General features: G+C 37.0%; 1 protein-coding gene across 1 annotated transcript in view; it reads right to left on the bottom strand.

Annotated features, from left to right (window-relative positions):
• Positions 1-2,990: 2,990 nt before the first annotated feature.
• Positions 2,991-19,460, bottom strand: part of LOC129276597 (trichohyalin-like) — a 31,162-nt gene continuing 14,692 nt past the window's right edge. Inside the window, exons 15-23 of the mRNA XM_064109772.1 lie at positions 18,820-18,890; positions 17,896-18,093; positions 15,246-15,469; positions 14,554-14,627; positions 7,151-7,209; positions 6,334-6,419; positions 5,173-5,288; positions 4,110-4,151; positions 2,991-3,428 (exon numbers count right to left, since the gene is read on the bottom strand). Of these exons, the coding sequence (XP_063965842.1) occupies positions 3,366-3,428; positions 4,110-4,151; positions 5,173-5,288; positions 6,334-6,419; positions 7,151-7,209; positions 14,554-14,627; positions 15,246-15,469; positions 17,896-18,093; positions 18,820-18,890 (933 nt within the window). The 3' untranslated portion in view covers positions 2,991-3,365. The remainder of the gene's footprint in view (positions 3,429-4,109; positions 4,152-5,172; positions 5,289-6,333; positions 6,420-7,150; positions 7,210-14,553; positions 14,628-15,245; positions 15,470-17,895; positions 18,094-18,819; positions 18,891-19,460) is intronic.

Raw genomic sequence — 19,460 nt, 5'->3', positions numbered from 1 at the left:
TGTAGATTTCAAATTGGCAACTGGGTAAGTAAATTATGACAAGGGGCAAGGACAACTTTCCCATAGGCCATGTACTTTATTATCAGGGATTTGTGGTTTTCTCCTAAGTACCCATTCCCCTGGGGCAGTAATCTAAATATAATCCAGGTAGTATATTGTTTTATGTTCTCATGAAAGAAAAATATAATTTGAAATAAAACTTTTGGGGAAAATGAAATTTTAGCCATAATATGTATTGGAGTACATGGAAAAGTAGTCCTTGCCTTACAGCACTATGACATCCCATATGCGGCCAATTTGAAGTCTCCATGGGTATAGTGATTACCGATATTTACAATTTTTAAAAATTCATAACTTTTTTGTTGTTTGTCCAATATTGTTCAAACTTTCACCTATCAACTTGTCTGATTTTTATTTTTCTTATAAAAACAAGTTTTTACTTGGGTTGGATTCCCCTTTAATAAGTGCATTCAACAAAAAAGCTTAAATTCCTTGATTTTGGTCCCGAGAACTGCGCAGTAATGACTTCTTCAGCGTCCCGTAGAGCACAGCTAATATGCCTCGGTAAATCTACAACCATCCATGTCATAATTAAATCTATCAACAAGTATCAATATGTATGAGATAGAGATACAAATATTCTAGCAGCGAGTAACATGTGGATTACCCTTTCATAAACCTTAATGAGAAAATGATGAATGTGCCCATGGTTATTCCACAAATCATATGGCGCCCTCGCGAGAATGACGTTTGGAGACATGATCAATCATCTATTCAAAGAAGTTTTTTCCTCTGCAAGCTGACATGTAATTTAAACATAAATTTCCATCTTAGCAATAAATGAAGTACATATATATATTATCAATGTTCCTAACACAAAATAATGCCACATATACATAAATTGTTGTAAAACAAGCAGGTTTCACCGAGTGATGTACAATGCATGTAGTAAATTGGTTTCTACATAAGAACTATTTCAGAAAAGAAACATGCCAAGCTATTACAATTTCAAAAAGAACCGGAAATTCTCAATGACAATTCTACATAATTTATGAGAAAATACTCAAATGTCCATTCTACATAATTCTTCAAAATCTGGAAATACTTTCGTACAAGTCAGACTTTATGTCAACACATGTAATCAAACCGCAGATGACTGGTAATAATTCATTGATTTGAAAGATAATAAATTGTATCAAATTTTAGGAGTTTCAATTTCAACAGGATTTTTAATTTGAATAGGATTTTTTTTTTTCAATTTGAGAGAGTCAATATCTTCTCAGAATCAACACACATCTTTTATCTATGCTCACTTTTCGAGAAGAATACATTCACTTCATTTGAAAAGTTAACCATTGTTTAAGAAAAAAACCCATTCAGAATCATAGAGAGAAACCTGCTTCAGTTATTACTGCTCCTCATAAGGAAAGCATAAACTGATTTTCATTTACAGATAATAAAATCACAAGAAGTTTAAGGCTAAAAAAGATGAAAGTAAAATAACACACATCAGCTTGATGGATGGGTGTGTTTCACCAACCGAGGTACCAGTGATTCCTTATCTACAAATTTCCACTCAGCCAATTAGATGCAAGGATTTTAGTAGCTTATAACACTGTCATTATTATGGACAAGAACTTGATGAACCCTCCTCTTTCACACAGGAAAAAAATTGTGCACCTAATATCAAGGTTTATGTAAATTTATGTAATATTTGCCCCATTCACAATCGGCGTGTTTCTACAGAGAATCGTTAAAAGCGGCTTATCTTTTCCGGAATCGAAAAACCATATCGTCCTTAAAACCAACCTGTTTCTACAGACCGAATAATCCGAATAACTCACATTCCGCATCTCAAATAAACGGATTAACATGGCATTCATCACCTCCCAGAGGTGGTTATGAGAAACCGTATTTTGCGCGATGCGGTTTATCAATAAACCACATCGCGTCTGTTTCTACAGGGAAGTTTTTCGGAATTCTGGATACTTACGCGGGTAATACCTTTTAATGATTCTCTGTAGAAACATGCCGAATGACAGCAGTAAAGGAGCAGTGTTTTTAAAGCATAATATACCTATATTGTTAATTCTATAACTCACATCTATTAGTATTACCTACATGACCATCACAGTGCAAATCAGACATTCATTTCAATAGAATTTCAAAAAATACAGTTCAACTCTTCCCATCTGAACCACAATGATAACATAATCATTTCACAGAATTACCATTATCTCATAAAAGGAAGGCAACATGACTGTTTTTAATAAAGGGGCATTAAAACATCGTCTACCAGATTTAAAGAGTATCAAAAACATCTCCAACTGCTTCAGACTTCCTCCCCTTTTATGAGTTGTGCAACACGTCATTGAGAGGAATTCAAAGACATCTCTCAATATCAATGCACGATCGACAATAACCAAAAGCTCCCAGAACTTCTGGTTATTATTGAAAGCAAGAATCGAGTTCATGCTATTAAGTATCATACATATTCTCTTCAATAGTTCCTGCTCGATAGCACTTGACAGTCAATTATATATCTCTTCAGGCATATGTTCAATGCCATGTCCAATCGAATTCAAGCAGAACATACATAAATGTAAAATTCTCTTCAATAATACCTGTTCAGAAGCAATAGAGCTTTGTCTCTTCAGGTATTTATTCAAGTGGCAGTTTGTTCGATTTCATGCAAAGCCTCATACTTATTCTTTTCAACAATACCTGTCCAGTAGCAATCAAGCTTTGATTCCCTCTTCAGATATCTTTTACATGGCAGTTTGTTGAAGTTCAAGCAAAGCCTCATACATATTCTCTTCAATATAAAGATCTCTTTAGTAGCAATGAAGCTCAAGTATACAAATCACCTCTTTAGTCATCTGTTGAATGGCTGTCCAAGCAGAAACATACATTCTCTTCAACAATACCTGTTCAATAGCAATACAACTTCGACTTCCTCTTCATGCTGTATGTTAAATAACCGTTTGATGGAATTCGAACTAAGTATCATGCGTATTCTCTTCAAACCTGTTCAGTAGCAGTAGAGCTTCGACTCCAACTTCAGTCAGTCTGTTGAATGGCAGTTCATGTGAGTTGAAGCAAAGCATCACATATTCTTCTTGATCTGTGACCCGATCGGCCGCAAGAGACCTTTAAAGTGGACAAGGACTCCTACCACGGTTTCAGATCATAGTATCCTAAAATCCTTTAGGGTCTCAGGAAAAAGGATCTCTATAAAACGCACAGTTTATAGCAGCAGAAGATAGGTAGGAAGATCGCATACATAAAATATTTGTTCTTTATCTTGAAGAAATTTTGTTCATAAAAAAGTCAAGTTGCTTGAAAGCACTAGAGGTGAATCAACGTCACATATCTCCTTCTCTTCTACTATCTGCTCTTTCCATGGGATTATTGTCATATTCTTTATCCTGTAGAGAGAGAGAGAGAAATATAAGAGAGAGTTATATAGACAGAGAGAGAGGGAGGGAGACAAAGAGAGGATAGGTGTTGGTGTTAAAACAGTAGGAAACAACAAGCAAGACAACAGAGAGAGAAAAAAAGTTTGAAGTGGGGGGGGGGGCAATCAGAGGGCAGGGGGGATATAAGAAACATACAAAGAAGATAATGAGAAAATGGTGAGATGGTGTTGAACAGAAATGAAGATAGGGAGAGAGGAAGAGAGATTAAGTGCACAAAAAAGAATACTGATATTTTGGTCAGATTGTGAAAAGCCGTCTTCATTTCTTATATGTATGATTTCAACCACATCTACAATGTGAATAGGTTCGATTCATAGCATATGACAATATAAACTGAAATATAGCCGTCAATGTTTCAAAAAGATCACTGTCATGCCAAAATGCTCACATGACCCAAGCTTGAAATGTCTTTTCAATTACCTCGAGACGAGAGTCATTTTCATGTAATTGTGAACCAAATTCTTATCAGATTGTCTCCTTTCAATATGCATTCATAATCTTCAGTTTACCCATCAAACATTTATTATTTTATTTGCAAGACATAGCCATTTTCATGAGTATAAAGATCTCTGTGACCTCTGACCCCAAAATCTAATCATTAAAGAATATATTGAAAAAAAAAAATCTTACCTCATCTTCATCATCCCCTGGATTTTGTAAAACAGGATTTACCTATAAGTAAAGAGAAGGGAAAATTATTGAAAACATGTGCGCAATAATCTTATTGACCAGATTAAAGATGATAATGAACCGTATGTAGGTTCCTATCATACACCAGGGGCCCGTCTTACAAAGGGTTGCGATTGATCCGTTCAATCGCAACTATGGAAAGCCAGCAAAGTAAACATATAAAATGCATGTTTGTTCAACCAAATTTCTAGATATGAATGTATATCCATAAATTCATTGATTTCTTGACAATTTGGTGTGTTCTCCTTTGAGTACAAAGGACACGTTTCAAATTTTCTGTTGAAAAAATTATGACACTTATGGATTTCCATCGAGTTACGATTGATTGGATCAATCGTAACTTTTTGTAAGACGGGGCCCTGAGCTGCCAACCTTAGTTGTGAAAAAATCCCATTCTATATATATCTTTATCCCCTTTTCAAGCCTAAAATCCTATTTTTCTTTAAAATTTTGAAAAAAATACGAAAAATCATCATTCCTACTAGTTTCAAAATTCTATTTCTATGGGGAAAAACCTATTCAGTGTCACTTTATCCACTTTCCCCTTAAAAAAATCCTAGTTAATAGGATAAAATCTAACTAATTGGCAGCTCTGATAAACATTTCAAAGGGGACATTACTGAAGGGATACCAAGTTGTGGTCTTTTAAAGACAGGTGATCTTTTCATACAGATGGTCCCTAAAGTCTGGCAGGTGCAAACCCTGATTGAAACTGTGATTAACAAGTGGGTCTTCACACAAGACTAGTACATACAGGGCCTTCTGTACACAAGACATTGTAGGCTACACATTCAAACCACATAACTTGAGTGAAGGGTTTGCACAACAGACTAGATTTGACTGCATAATCGCCAATGGTGGTTTTACACAACTGCCCCAACTTTACAATACAATCTACATGGACAGGTTTTTATCTATCTGCACATAATATGAAAATTTTACTCAAATATCACGCCAAGCACGGGGCCCCTGGCAGAATGTGAAAAAAGAGATAATAACTTACTATATTTATATTTTGATCATTATTTTTATTATCATCTTCATTTCGTACATCTCCCTCATCATCTTCATCATCGTTGGCTTCCTCATCATCTTCTTCAGGGGCTCCTTCACCAATATCTACAACAATGAAAATCATGTAAAGGGAAAATCAAAAGGGAATGAAACCCTTGGAGCAAAGGAGGTTGTGTGAGAACAGAAAAATTAGAGAATAAGGTACATGTAAATGAAGTTTTGAGGAAAAAATAGTCAAACAATAAGAAAGTTAGGAGTGTTTGAATGTCAACATCACTAATATTATGGGGATTCTCCCATTGGGTGGGGGTTCTGGCGATGACACAATTGCTCCTGCGATGCTTGCTCCAGCCTTGATATCTCAGAGAGCATGGGAGTTGGGATTGTAATAGTTTTTGGCTCAGAATCATGTAAAGATAATGATTAGGGTTTATTTAGTTAAGGAGGTTGGATTTGATGTTTCGCTTAAAGTGCAGATTTTCCATCGGAGCAATTGTCGCCAGAGCAAATGTCATGGAACCGTTCTGGCATTGTGGCATACACTTGTAATCCAAGCTTCATGGGAGAACTTACGAATTGATGCAGAGGTTCGAGCCCTGGTCACGTCTTTTTTATTGTGACGTTAGACATATGCCCAAGATGTAAATAATCGTATTTGATTGATGCACGTCTTTATATAACTCCATCTCTCTCACACACATACACATTGGCAATGTGACCAGGATAAGTGATGTCAATCAGTTGCAGCGAACAGGCCAAATTTCTACCTTGGGGGTCGACATCGCGCGTAGGCAGGCAGTGCAGAGTGCTAGTGTACTGCACAATGTAACTGTGGTGCTTCAAAAATAAAACCCATATTGAAAAAGCGGAGAAAGAATTCACCGAAAACGGTCTGAATTTCGCAAACAAATATGCAGGCCAATTTCTCTCCCACCTCCTAGACCCTAGTAAAAGGTATAATTATGCAGGCCGGTCAAGCAGCGTCGGACCGCACTGAATAATCGCATGCATGCATGTACTAGCGGGCGGAACAGATGTAGAGTTTTTCTGCCTGTCCACTGCAACCGATAGATGGCGCATCGTATTGTGAATCCACCGAATTCAAGAGAAATATGGATAGTAGTAAAAGGAAAGCATTTCTATTTCTTACCAATAGCATTTGGCATTTGGACTTGAGCATCTCCTCCATTCTCTCCATTTTCTATATTATTATCTTGTTCTCGTAATCCAAATTTACTGCAAAACAATAAATAACAAAGAAACATTAAAGTACAATAGAATTAGTAGCAAGTTGGTACCTTTGTACACACTGGTTCCCAACTGCTTCCATCGGGGTCAGGTGTGACTTTGTCAGAACTGGCATGCCAACAAAAAATGAAGTAGGGAATGTTTCGTGGTTCGTGTAAACTTTCGATCATAAAGCAACTTTCAAACCTGTAATCATCCAAGTAGAACTAACTGTATGGAAATAAAATTAACTTGAGGATTTTTCTATTTAATGGCCTAAACATTTATTGGCTCAGCCATATTTGCTTACAACTGTAGGACTTTGCCCTAGGTTCTAGCTCAGGACAAGGAGTGAAAAAAAGTTGTCGTATTCGCAAGCAAATGTGGTGGAGACCAAACAAAAATCAAGTGTCATAATGATAAAGGCTAATTAATTCAAGCAAGAAAAATGATAAATTCTGCACATTAGGTTTATTACCCTGGTCCCATTTTACCTTTCATTTTCCTTAGGGTAAATTAAATATATTTCATAGAATATCTTAATTTCATTAAATACAAAAAAGTATTTCACTTGTTTGGGCAAATATTACAATGCACTCATCTATGATTCATGCAATATTGGTCCTTGCTCATGAAATATATTTGTATTCCATTCTGAGCCATCCAATATGATAAAAGAAATAAATTTGAAAATTTATAAAGTTGAAGAAAATCACTTTTAAACATTTCCTTTTATTTACCCATTTTCTCTTTTTTGTTCTTCTCTGCGGCCATCCTGCTCCATTCTAAATTTTTCACCCTGTAAAGAGAAAACAAAGATATGTTAAACAAAAATAAATAAGTATTTAACCCTTTGCGTGCGGGCCCGCGAAACCGGATACCTCTCCCTGCGGCGGAGCCGTTTTTGTACATTGCTAGTATTTGGATCTGTGGCGGTGTTTTCCTAATCTATTGCTAATTGCGCCAAACTGAAGTATTTTCAGGATTTTTAGTAAATGTAAAGATGAAAGATCAGACATTTTTCTTTCTAGAATTAAAGGTCTCGCTTCTCAAATCGACAGAATAGTTAAGAAATTTACGAGCAAAAAGTCGTGTTATTTTGTCAAATCTTCGCTTTTTCCCAAGTCAATAGGCACTGTGTACAAAAATGCGTAAGGGCAATCAGCACGCGCGGACAAGTCGGGTTCGATCGATACCGCTTTGTTGTCTGCTCTAGTGCTTTTTTCTTTGCCTATTGTAACGCTACTCATGAATGGTCTCTTTACCCCCTTGTATTCAGATCATTTGCAAAGTGTATAATTACGACGATAATCCGTTTTTGGTGAAATCACACCATACCAAATACCTTTATTTTCCAGAATGAATAAAAAAGGGTGAATATATTCCCTTGCAAGTACGATGATGATGCTGCGCAACGAAAGTCCGAAACTATTTTGTGATTTTTGGCTTCTGGGCTTCAAGACGGTGGCCTCAATGTTTCACTAAAAATCGCCTTTGGTTTCTTCTTTTCATAAATTACAGTTTGTAATAAAAAATAATTTTGTTCCTGAAGATTGCATACCAGTGTTCGATTTGTTTTCCTGTTGCAATTTCAAAGAGCGAAGGGTGTAAATGTGACTCAAATCTGAAATCATACCTCCCAACGCTCTCCTCGTCTCGTTCTACGTTTCATTTTTCTATCTCAGTTTTCCCTCCAAAATAACCATGCTACCGATTACTGTTCGTCACAATGAGAGAAAGTAAATCATTTTTATCTATTGAAATTTTAGCATCTAAGTGTTTTATTTTGTTCTTTCATTTTATTCATTTTTTAACCGTTCTGGATTTTTTTCACAACCGAAAACAAAAGTAATAAATTAGCCATGAAAGATTTGTATCCCGTTTTGTCTCTATCTTTGTACTAGTTCAATTAATTACAGATGCGTTGGAGTCGGTATGAAGCGTCATTCCACCCCCCCCCCCTAAATTCAGCAAACGTATACAAAAACGCGAAGTCCATAAATTTGTGATTTTTAGGGGCCGGATCACTCCCTCCCACATTCAGCTCAACCCCTCCATTATCGACAATTTTCGCGATATATCTGCTGCGCGAAATTTTTTGACTTCGCCGCTCACTAACTTTTTACTTTTAAGTCTCGTGCAAATTTTGAGACCAAATTATTGTAGATTACATCGCACACTACCAGCGTTCAAAATTTTGCGTCGCTCGCGCGATCGGCGGCCAAGATCTTGAGGGGGGCCATAATGCCCCCCCCCCCCGGGAATGACAAGAATCAAAATACCCCGGGAGATTTAGGGTTAAGCGCCTGCATGTTTTAAATAAGTAAACATTTACTTTTTTATTGTTACTGTCGTAATATGAAAAGCTGTATTCCTAAGAGCTTTTTGTATCGCTAAATACGAGAAGCATTTACTAGGTCATCCTGACGAAATACACTAATCTTCCTATTATTCAGGGCGTTGGCTATTAGTCCCCTGCTCTTTTTTATAAGGAATTTGTTTGAGCGTCCGCCATGACTTTCTTTTGTTCATTTTTAAAAAAGCAGAGGATAAACGGTGTTTTTAATTCCTTTGTTTTCTGTTTGTTTCCTTTGAAATAGAAGACAAAAATAAGAACAATATCGGATGAGAGAACGAGAGAAAGTCAAAAGTTTTCCAGGGGCCCGTTTTATATAAAATTTGTTTACAAATTTTCAATAACACTTGAAAGCTATATCATTCTATTTGACTGGCGGATGGTAAATTTGTTTAAATTATTGCGCATTTTTCAATGTAACATGTGCATGCATAATGTATTTATAAAACGGTACCAATTAGGGATTTCCTCGTTTTCCCTTTCTCTGGTTCCTAACCTGTAACGGAATGTATTATCTACCGCTTTCATTCCATTATATCTATCGTCTTTCTATTTCCCCTCCCTTCTACACCTTTTTTCTCGGAGTTCTTTTCATTTGAATTATATCTGTATCGTCTTCTTTCTTCCCGATTTGGATTACGAGGTATATACCCGCCCCCACCCCCCTCAATCCTTTCTTTCTGATTTTTTCTTCTAGTACCTGTCATTTTACATTACATCTAACATCCCCCCCCCTCTCTCTTCATCGGTAACGGTTCCGAGAGAATGCCTCGTTTTTGCCAACTTGTATTGATCGGAGATGGTTGCATTTGTGGGCCTCTCGTCCTTTTGCATCGTGTTCATCATGTCGAAAATTTTGGCGTTTTTCCCCTGTTTCTCATATAATGTCCCGAAAAACCTTCTAAAATTACTATTGTAACTGTCATTTCACAATAAATTCTATATTATCTTCCATTTTCTATATTGATAACGTGAGTCTTTCGCAAAAGACAATATGATGATGATCATCATCATCATCGTATAAAAATGCACGACTAAACTATTTTTTGTGAACCTGGGGCTTAGGGTTATGGCAAGACAGAGGCCTCAATCTTTCACTAAAAGTTATTTTCTTTTTTAGATTTTTTCATAAATTATATGTTTCATTTAATTTGATTTCCCACGCAGATATTATAGTAATAAAATACATTTTTTTCCTGAAGTTTGCGCATCGGTATTCGATTTGTAATATCCTGAAATTATTTCAAAGAGTTAAACGAATAAAAGTGACTAAAATTGTAAGTCTAAACTGATACCTCCCAACTCTCTTCTTGTCACTTTCTACGTTTCTTTCTTTATCTTACTATTCCCTCAAAAAGAGCAAAGCAATTACTGAAAGTAAAAGAAAGTATTTTTTCTTGAATAAATTATAGCATCCGCAATCATATGTGGTTTTTTATTTGTTCTTTCGTTTTGTTCTATTGTCTCCTTGATTTCACAACCGATAATAAATCATTAGAAAAATATTCACAATAGTTAGAATTCATTTTTGTCTCTATCGTTTTAATCGTTCAATCTAATAGTACAGACGCGGCGGAGTTGGTAGGAAGTTTCAGTCCTCACCGTCCTCACCCCTTTCAGCAAACATGTACAAAAAATCCGAAGTCTATATAAATTTCTGATTTTTTTTCGGCTGGTCCACTCCCTCCCACATTCAGTCACGGAAACATTTTTTGTCCTCTATGAATCTTTTCTAGCACGCTATTCGCCAGTTAAAAAATGAGAAAGAAATTGGCAAAAAAGTAGGAAAATCAATAAAATTTGGGTCGGTATCAACCTTTTTTTTCTTGGGGGGGGGGAGGATGTAGGTTACACATGAATAAAAGTTTGTAGGATTGATAGCATTCTATCGGGTGACATGCCATACAAACGTGTTTTCTTTATTGGGGGGTGCCTCAGCGTTATTTATCATCCTGTATCATTCTATTTCCTCCATTTCGCGCGAGGAAACTTTTAGTTCATTATTGGTTTTATCATTTGAAGTAATTATGTTTCCGTCAACTTTTTAATGCAAAAGTTTTAATCTGGGTGAGAAAAGGAAATAAGATGAAGAGCTTCTAAAACCTAACCTATTATAAATTCATTCTGTAAAATGACATGAATTAACAAATTGTATTTTTTAGCCGCTTCATCCCCGTCCCACAGCTCAACACCTGCACCATAAAAAACATTGCTGTCCCTTCTTTTTCCAAACCATCTAAACCAAAATGGTTCAGATGCTAACCATGGTAAGCGCCCCAAATGCGATTTTTTTTTGGTCGTAACGGGGGGGGGGAAAGGGGTCCAGGACGGTCTTTATTCTTATCTTTTCTACCGCGTTACTCGCAATTAAAAACAGAAAATCGGAGACAGGAGACAAACAAGCAATATTAGAGTGTAGGTCAGAACATTTCCATCAGGGGAGGGGGGTCAAACAAGAACAATAATAAAAAGTCATAAGTTTGGGAAGGGTCTGATGACCGAGTTGCAAGAAACAAACATTGTGGGATTTTTTAAAAGTAATCTAACCAAAAAATAAAGTCATGTTGTAATTCGTTTAAGTAGATATTCATAGAATTTTAGCAAAAGCGCACTTGTCTGTTCCCCCTTTTATCTCTGTCTCTCATTCTCTCTCGTCCTCCCTGACATTTGAACATATTTTTTCGATAATTTCCCTAAATAATTATTCGTTCATCCTTATATGCATCATCACCCAGGGGAAGCGCCTTTTTGCAATAAGAATTACTGACGGATGTCATAAGCACCTGTGTTGTCGGTAATGAGACATTTTTTTTTTAGATACGGTATGTTGGTCGAAAAAAATGATTCATAAAAGCTTTTTGTATTGCTAAGTACGAAAAGCGTTCAATGGGTCATCCTGCCGATAAACACTAATCTTCCTTTTGTTCGGGGCGTTGACCATTTGTATCCTGCTCTTTTCGAAAGGAATTTGTTTGAGTGGCCGCCCAGACATTCTTTTGTTCGGGTAGTGCCGATATCATGAACTACATGGACGTTCCCCTTTTGAAAAGAGCAGAAGATGAATGGTGTGCTAAGCTGCCTTCTTTTCTCCTTTTTTCAGAATAGTAGACAAAAATAATGAGAAGAAGAGGGATGATTGGGAGGGAAAAAGTTCAAAAGTGCACCGAGATCAGCTCAAAGTACTAAGACATTACAAGCTTTTTGCTTTTCTGAAAATGCAATCGATCGATGAAACCAAGGAGATATCATTCTATCTAGAGTGATATCTTCTTGATGAAACAAATAAGACGAAAATGGTGAAGAAACGCGTAGCTTATTACGTGACGATCTTGCAGAAAAGATGTTAGCGTATATCTATCAGAATAAAAGAACTTAATGTTGGCACTGTAAAAACTGCATTACTCGTGAATTTGTTTCGCATTTCTGATGTCTTATTATTATTATTGCCAATACGTGGAAAACCAAGATGCTCTATCAGAACAACGATATGGATCAAATCATGTGATCAGAACAAATCACGTGATCAGGCCTTATGCGCGCGCGTACGTGCTCGTCACAAAATTTATCCTCCCCGTCCGACTCCAACGAAAAAATCGGGTAAAGTTGAAATGATTTCCTATTTTCGGGATTTTTCCCCACGTAGCTGTATATTTTTTTCAATCTGTTATCGAAATAGGTTTATGAAGGAAATAGTGGCAGAGGTTTTAGTACATAACAATTACGAAAAAGCTGAAAAACTTAATTGAATTAAACCAAACATTTCTCGGCTTCTGTAGAAGCCCGTCGTAGCTAAGTGAATGACTCGCTGGGCTTCTGTGGAAGCCCGTCGCACGCAAAGGGTTAAAATACAAACATTGCTCAGTGCACATTGGTTGTAAAACTTAACTACTCCAGAAGTCAGATTTTATCCAATATTGTGTTACCGTCCTTATCTCTATAGCAGCCACCTGCCTGTAGTGACCACTAAAATCAATTCCCATGGAGTCACATTCTATATATATGAACCTGTCTACAGCAGTCACCTGTCTAGTGACCACTAAAATCAATTCCCATGGAGTCAGATTATATATATACAAACCTGTCTATAGCAATCACCTGTCTATAGTGACCACCAAAATCAATTCCCATGGAGTCAGATTATATATATACGAACCTGTCTATAGCAATCACCTGTCTATAGTGACCACTAAAATCAAATCCCATGGAGTCAGATTATATATATACAAACCTGTCTACATGTATAGCAGTCACCTGTCTATAGTGCCACTAAAATCAATTCCCATGGAGTCAGATTCTATATATATGAACCTGTCTATAGCAGTCACCTGTCTATAGTGACCACTAAAATCAAATCCCATGGAGTCACATTCTATATATACGAACCTGTCTATAGCAGTCACCTGTCTATAGTGACCACTAGAATCAATTCCCATGGAGTCAGATTATATATATACAAACCTGTCTACATGTATAGCAGTCACCTGTCTATAGTGACCACTAAAATCAAATCCCATGGAGTCAGATTATATATATACGAACCTGTCTATAGCAGTCACCTGTCTATAGTGACCACTAGAATCAAATCCCATGGAGTCAGATTATATATATACAAACCTGTCTACATGTATAGCAGTCACCTGTCTATAGTGACCACTAAAATCAATTCCCATGGAGTCAGATTCTATATATACGAACCTGTCTATAGCAGTCACCTGTCTATAGTGACCACTAGAATCAAATCCCATGGAGTCAGATTATATATATACAAACCTGTCTACATGTATAGCAGTCACCTGTCTATAGTGACCACTAAAATCAAATCCCATGGAGTCACATTCTATATATACGAACCTGTCTATAGCAGTCACCTGTCTATAGTGACCACTAGAATCAAATCCCATGGAGTCAGATTATATATATACAAACCTGTCTACATGTATAGCAGTCACCTGTCTATAGTGACCACTAAAATCAATTCCCATGGAGTCAGATTCTATATATACGAACCTGTCTATAGCAGTCACCTGTCTATAGTGACCACTAAAATCAATTCCCATGGAGTCAGATTCTCTATATACGAACCTGTCTATAGCAGTCACCTGTCTATAGTGACCACTAAAATCAATTCCCATGGAGTCAGATTATATATATACGAATTACGAACCTGTCTACAGCAGTCACCTGTCTATAGTGACCACTAAAATCAGATTCCCACGGATATAGATTGTGAATAACAACCTGTCTATAACAGCCACCTGTCTATGAAGGCCATATTTTGTCTTTCACTTGGGTGGTCACTATAGACAAAATTTAATGTATATTTAAGTTTCTTTATATCCTTATCAAAAATATTCCTACTAAGATCTCCTATATATATCATATAAAGGCCTGGTCCCACTGCCCAACGGACACAAAACGTATTCATAATGGATACAGCAGAAGAGCAAAATTTTGGGGTGGCTCCATCCGTTTTCATCCGCTCCAGACAATGGACACAATGGGCGAACAAAGAAATCACAGTGGACGGATGTTCGATGGGTGTAGAGCGTATGAAACACGTATGCAAAGAGTACACAATGGATACGTAACGTTTTCCAATGGATGGCAAGATTCTTTTCCGCTTTACATCCTCTCTGCATCCGTAAGTGCAGTGGGACCAAGCCTTTTGTCAGTGTCCAGACCCGTTCAGAAAAATAAATTCACCGCATAGCTTTACCGTCTTTATACTCCTTAATTATCTTGAGATTTTTTTCTGAACACAACATGGCTAAAAATAAATGTACTTACTTGTTCTTCTTTATGTTTTCTCTCTTGTTCTTGTATCTGTCTCTCCGCATCATTGCCTATAAACATGCCTCCATCTGTATGGGAATAGTCAGCAGACATTCAATAGTTACATATTTAGTTACTAAAATACCTTTATCAAGTCCTTTAGGAAGCTGTAAAATTAGATGTCACAATTTACCCTTCCTTCTTGGATTCATAAAGAAAACAACACTCAAGTCATTCAACAAAGGGTTTAAAGGCTGCTACACAGCTTATAACTGGTATACAACTTGATTTCTCTTTAAGAAACCTTATTTTGTGTAAGAAATAGTGATATTTGTATCTGAGGTTGAGAAATAACTATTGCAAAAAGTATCAAATTTGTAGATAATCACAAAGCCTTCCATCCTCCCATTAATAATTCAGCTTGTGGTTGAGCAAAATGATTTGCTCCTCCCATCTCTTCATCTTTCTCCAACTTTTGTTTATCCACTCCCCCTTCCCCTCCCCCCTCCTTCCAATTAATCATGTCATGTACCTTGTGGTTAAGAAAACTGATTGCTCCTTCTTTCTCTTCATCTTTCTCCAACTTTCGTATATCCACCTCCTCCCCCTCCCTTTCCTTCCCCATCCCTCCCCTCCCAAAAAAATCCCCCCCTCCCCTCCGACAAAACCCCTCTCCCCTCCGTCCCTCCCTTGCATCCATCAAATACCTTGTGGTTGTGCAAATTGATTTGCTCCACCCATCTCTTCATCTTTCTCCAACTCGACTTTATCGTCCTCCTCCTCCACCTCATCTCCTTGTTCTTCTATCCTTTCTCCGTCACCATTTCTAGCGCCTTCTTGATGAATCCTTCTAAGTTCTGCTATCTCTGCAGCTTGTTCTTGCTGTCTTCTCCTTAACTCGACCTCTTCTGCTTGTTGATTCCTATCCAATCTGTACCAACAAGGATATATCGAATGAATGAATGCATTTCATACAATTTATATATTGAATCGGTGCTAGGACAAAATGCTATAACATGATTAACACTGCAAAGGATCCCACTTGTTATATTTGACGGTTGTTATGACTTGGCAATCATAGTAATACCTAAGTTAAAGGACTTTAGATAACTTCTGTATCACTCCATTGTGAGAAACAATACACAATAATGACTCAGGTAGACACACAATCCAATGAGATATAGTACCGGTACTCTCTCTATCCATATTAAAATGAAAGTTAATTGTACAAATGAAGTCAGTTCCAATAAAGTAGTCAAACTACATGTATGCACAAGTGTTTCTCAAGTCAACCCTCCCATATATCGTATAACTGGAACTCTACAACGTCATCTTATCTCAGTCAATATAACCGTTTTATCTTCCCTGAGGTAAAATCATTTATAAGCTGCACTATCAGGTAGTTGCATGATGCACATGCTAGTGTGTATGGGTAGTTTGCATCAATACATGCGCTACCTGTGCATTTGCATCATGAAGTAAACACATCAGAGCTGCAGTAAGCAGTGTGTGTTAACCATATAGCCAATACAGACTATGGTTAAATGAAACATTATGTTCAACCTAGGTAGCCATTCAAGGTAGCCGTGCTAAAGCTGGGGTAATAATAATAGCAGGGCCCGCTGAGAGAACAGTTTTCGGAACTGAAGTGGTTACCCTGGGTAAATATGCCGTTATTATTATTATCATTATTATTATTAACCTATAAGTAGACCATATCTGTATGATATTTCTAAAATTAACATCAAATAAAAGTAATCAAGTTAAAGAACATACGGATGGGTAGGGCAACCAAAGAACACATGGCAAGGGGCAATTTGCTAATAGCTCTCGTGAATTGCTACTGGGTTGATACTGAAGGAATTCTCAATAATCTGGTAAACCTTCAAGGGAGGGGGAGGGGGTCAAAGAATAGGTACTTTTAAAGGTATACATACACAATAGCATGTGATGAGTAATCTTATTCCTTAATATATACTCATCATATATAAACTAACATATATGCTTTCTTTAGTGTGCACATACTTGTAAACAAATTCAGTAATGAATAGGTCAATTAATTTCAACTGTCAAAAGGGGTTCTAACCGCTCTTGGGAAATAACATAAAATAATCCTTTAAGTACATCATGGACCTATTACAAATGGACATTCAACAAATCCCCTCCTTTCGGCCGAAGACCGTCACCGCTAATCCTTTTATAAACAGAGCGCTGGCAGCTGACGCCCATCAAGCCGGTCGTAAAACACGTTGTCACTGATGGACAGCGGAAATCAATTGTACGCTGCTCCTACCCATTGCGATGTTGTTCGTTCACTTTATCAAAAGCAACACACAGCAGCGAACATTAGCGCTATGAAAATGATTGCAGAAACAAGAAAACAGGCGTGCATAAACATATTTTTTACATAAATAGCAAACAACCGCACACAAAATGCATTGACATCACCGTGCAGATCAGTATATCTACAGCAAAAAAGCAGTTAAAATTCGACGGAGAAATGTGCAGAAAAATGTTAAAAATGCATCTTTTTCGGAAAGTATTGATGTCGATAGTAGCGCTTACCTTCGGTCAAAAGTTGATTTTCATTTGGGCGTAAAATTCCAGAGGATTGGCAAAATTTAATAGGATTTTTTTCTGATGATCAGACGACAATTGAACAGTATTGACAGCGTGAAATAATGTATTGAAAACCGGAAATAAATTGCGCATTGCATTATAGGTAATGCAAGGACTTTCCCTGATCGCAGCAATCGAGCTTACATGACCGCATCTGGTCGAAAGAGGGCCAGAGATCGGGCGGTGACTGTCAATGTCCGAGAAGGGATTGAGTAAACAATTGCCCCGGGCGCTCGTCGTAAAACAAGCGCAAAGAGAAAGTTAACTGTGTGACCGCAATTTTGACAGCTGGAAACAGGTGGTGGCAATAAAATGCTCTCGTTTGTATTAGGTCCATGAGTACATCTACACCTCAATTCTCTCCATTTCTCAAACTGCTCAAGCCAAGATAATTTGAGGGCATTGCAACCAGAGAAAAAAAGACAGATCATTTCATGAAGATCCTACATATAGGGAAATGGACAGACATATTTTATGGAATTGCCCTTGTATATCATTCAAGCAAGAAAAATGTTACCCTTCGCAACAACCTGAGATGCGTAAAATTGAAAGTGATTTGATGAGCAGGTACTGGTTTCACGAAACTTGTTACAATCAATTTACAATAACAGTGTATAGCAACTGAAATCATTCGATTTGATTGGCTGATAGTAGACTTGTTACAGAAATGGTGCATTTGTTATCATTACAAATCTTTGTGAAACTGGACCCAGTTCAGGGCTTCTATCACCATCTTACCTTCTCTCCATCTCCAACCCTTCCTCTTCCTCCTCCTCTTCTAATTTATGATTGATTCTTCTAATCTCCTGTTGCTCCTGAGCTCTTTGCATCTGTTCTGCCGGATCCTCTTGGTCTGTACGGCGTAATGGAGGGAAGCCCTGATGCGGCTGGAGGGGTTGGAATTGGTCCCGCCCGGCGCCTACCATGTCGTTTCGTCTAAAAGGACGAGGTCACCGGATTAATGCTACTTTATTTAGTACAGCAGCGCTTTATTCAGTCCCATGCATTGTTCCATTTTTCTGCCTCCACTCACTTTGTACTCAAATGCGCGCAAACAAATCGCCAAGAGGTTCCAAAAACCAAAATCTGGCCTAGTTTTATTTCAACATCAAAATTATTCAAACTTCAAAAGCATTGTCAAAATGAAAAGAAATATTTTATTATGAAACACATGTTGTATAAAATATCACTATAGAGTTACTCATGAAATTCTTATTTCTAGGTCATCCACTTTTAATATATATATATATTTTTTTTGTATTCATATGCTGCTGTTGATGTCTTATGTGAATGTACATCTTGTTGAAATTTGAAAGAAAGTAGATTTTAAATCAAAATACATTGCACAATATTGGTTCCTCTAAATGTATAATTTACTTAAATTTCTCTTTTGTGTATCAAAAGCATGAAATGGAAGAAAATTTCAGGATACAAACTTTGCATATAGTAGTAAGACCAACATCAACTAAAAGTAAAAAGATTTATTTTCTGAAGATGGGAAGAACAAACTTGCCAAAGAACTGAGTCTGTGTGGTCCTTTTCAGGAACAAACGTATGCCTACAAATTGTATAGTGAAACATCCACATTGTTTTAAAAGGTTAGTGTTAAAATTTCATTTAAAACAAATCACAAATTTTCAGCAATAGAACAATGAAACATACCCTTGGTTCTGTCCCCGTTGAAATTCATCCGGTCTTCGGAGTTGCTCCCTGTCGCCTAGATTTTCACGATTCTGGTGTTTAGGAAAAAAGACAATAGTATCATTCCAATCCATTCTCAAAACAATGATAATACACAATTTTTATTGGGAGCCTATCTAGTATCACCACATCGTCTCTATTAAAGGTAGGAAAATACAGAAATAGGCAGAAAGAATTGAGGAGTTATAAGTTAGCTTGTGTCATCTCAATTCTGGGGAATTTGTTTCCATATAGAAAAAGATGAGTTTAATTCCTCTGTGGAGTATTCCCCATATTCCACACCAAGTCACCGCCTTCCCTCCACCCCCCCCCCCTCCCTTAAATATTCCAAATAGAACAAAATTCAAGAAGTAAACAGAATTTCATGTGCACATTTTCTACAACCAAACAGAACACTGACTGAAACAACCCTTTGAAATGGAATTTACTGTTTCCCCAATAGAAGAGGTAATCATTTAAAATAAATCCCCCCTCAGCACATTGACGTTATCACTTTGAGGTAAAAAGCTGAAATTTCGATGTATAATCTAATAGATTATCGAGTGATGAGCTACACTTACAGACCAGTACGCTCAATGAACACATCTCACCTCAGTGCTGTG

This window comes from Lytechinus pictus, chromosome 14 (genome assembly GCF_037042905.1).
Source record: "Lytechinus pictus isolate F3 Inbred chromosome 14, Lp3.0, whole genome shotgun sequence".
Classification (NCBI taxonomy): domain Eukaryota; kingdom Metazoa; phylum Echinodermata; class Echinoidea; order Temnopleuroida; family Toxopneustidae; genus Lytechinus; species Lytechinus pictus.
The sequence above is the reverse complement of the archived record's forward strand: the minus strand, read 5'-3'. Positions and strand labels throughout refer to the sequence as shown.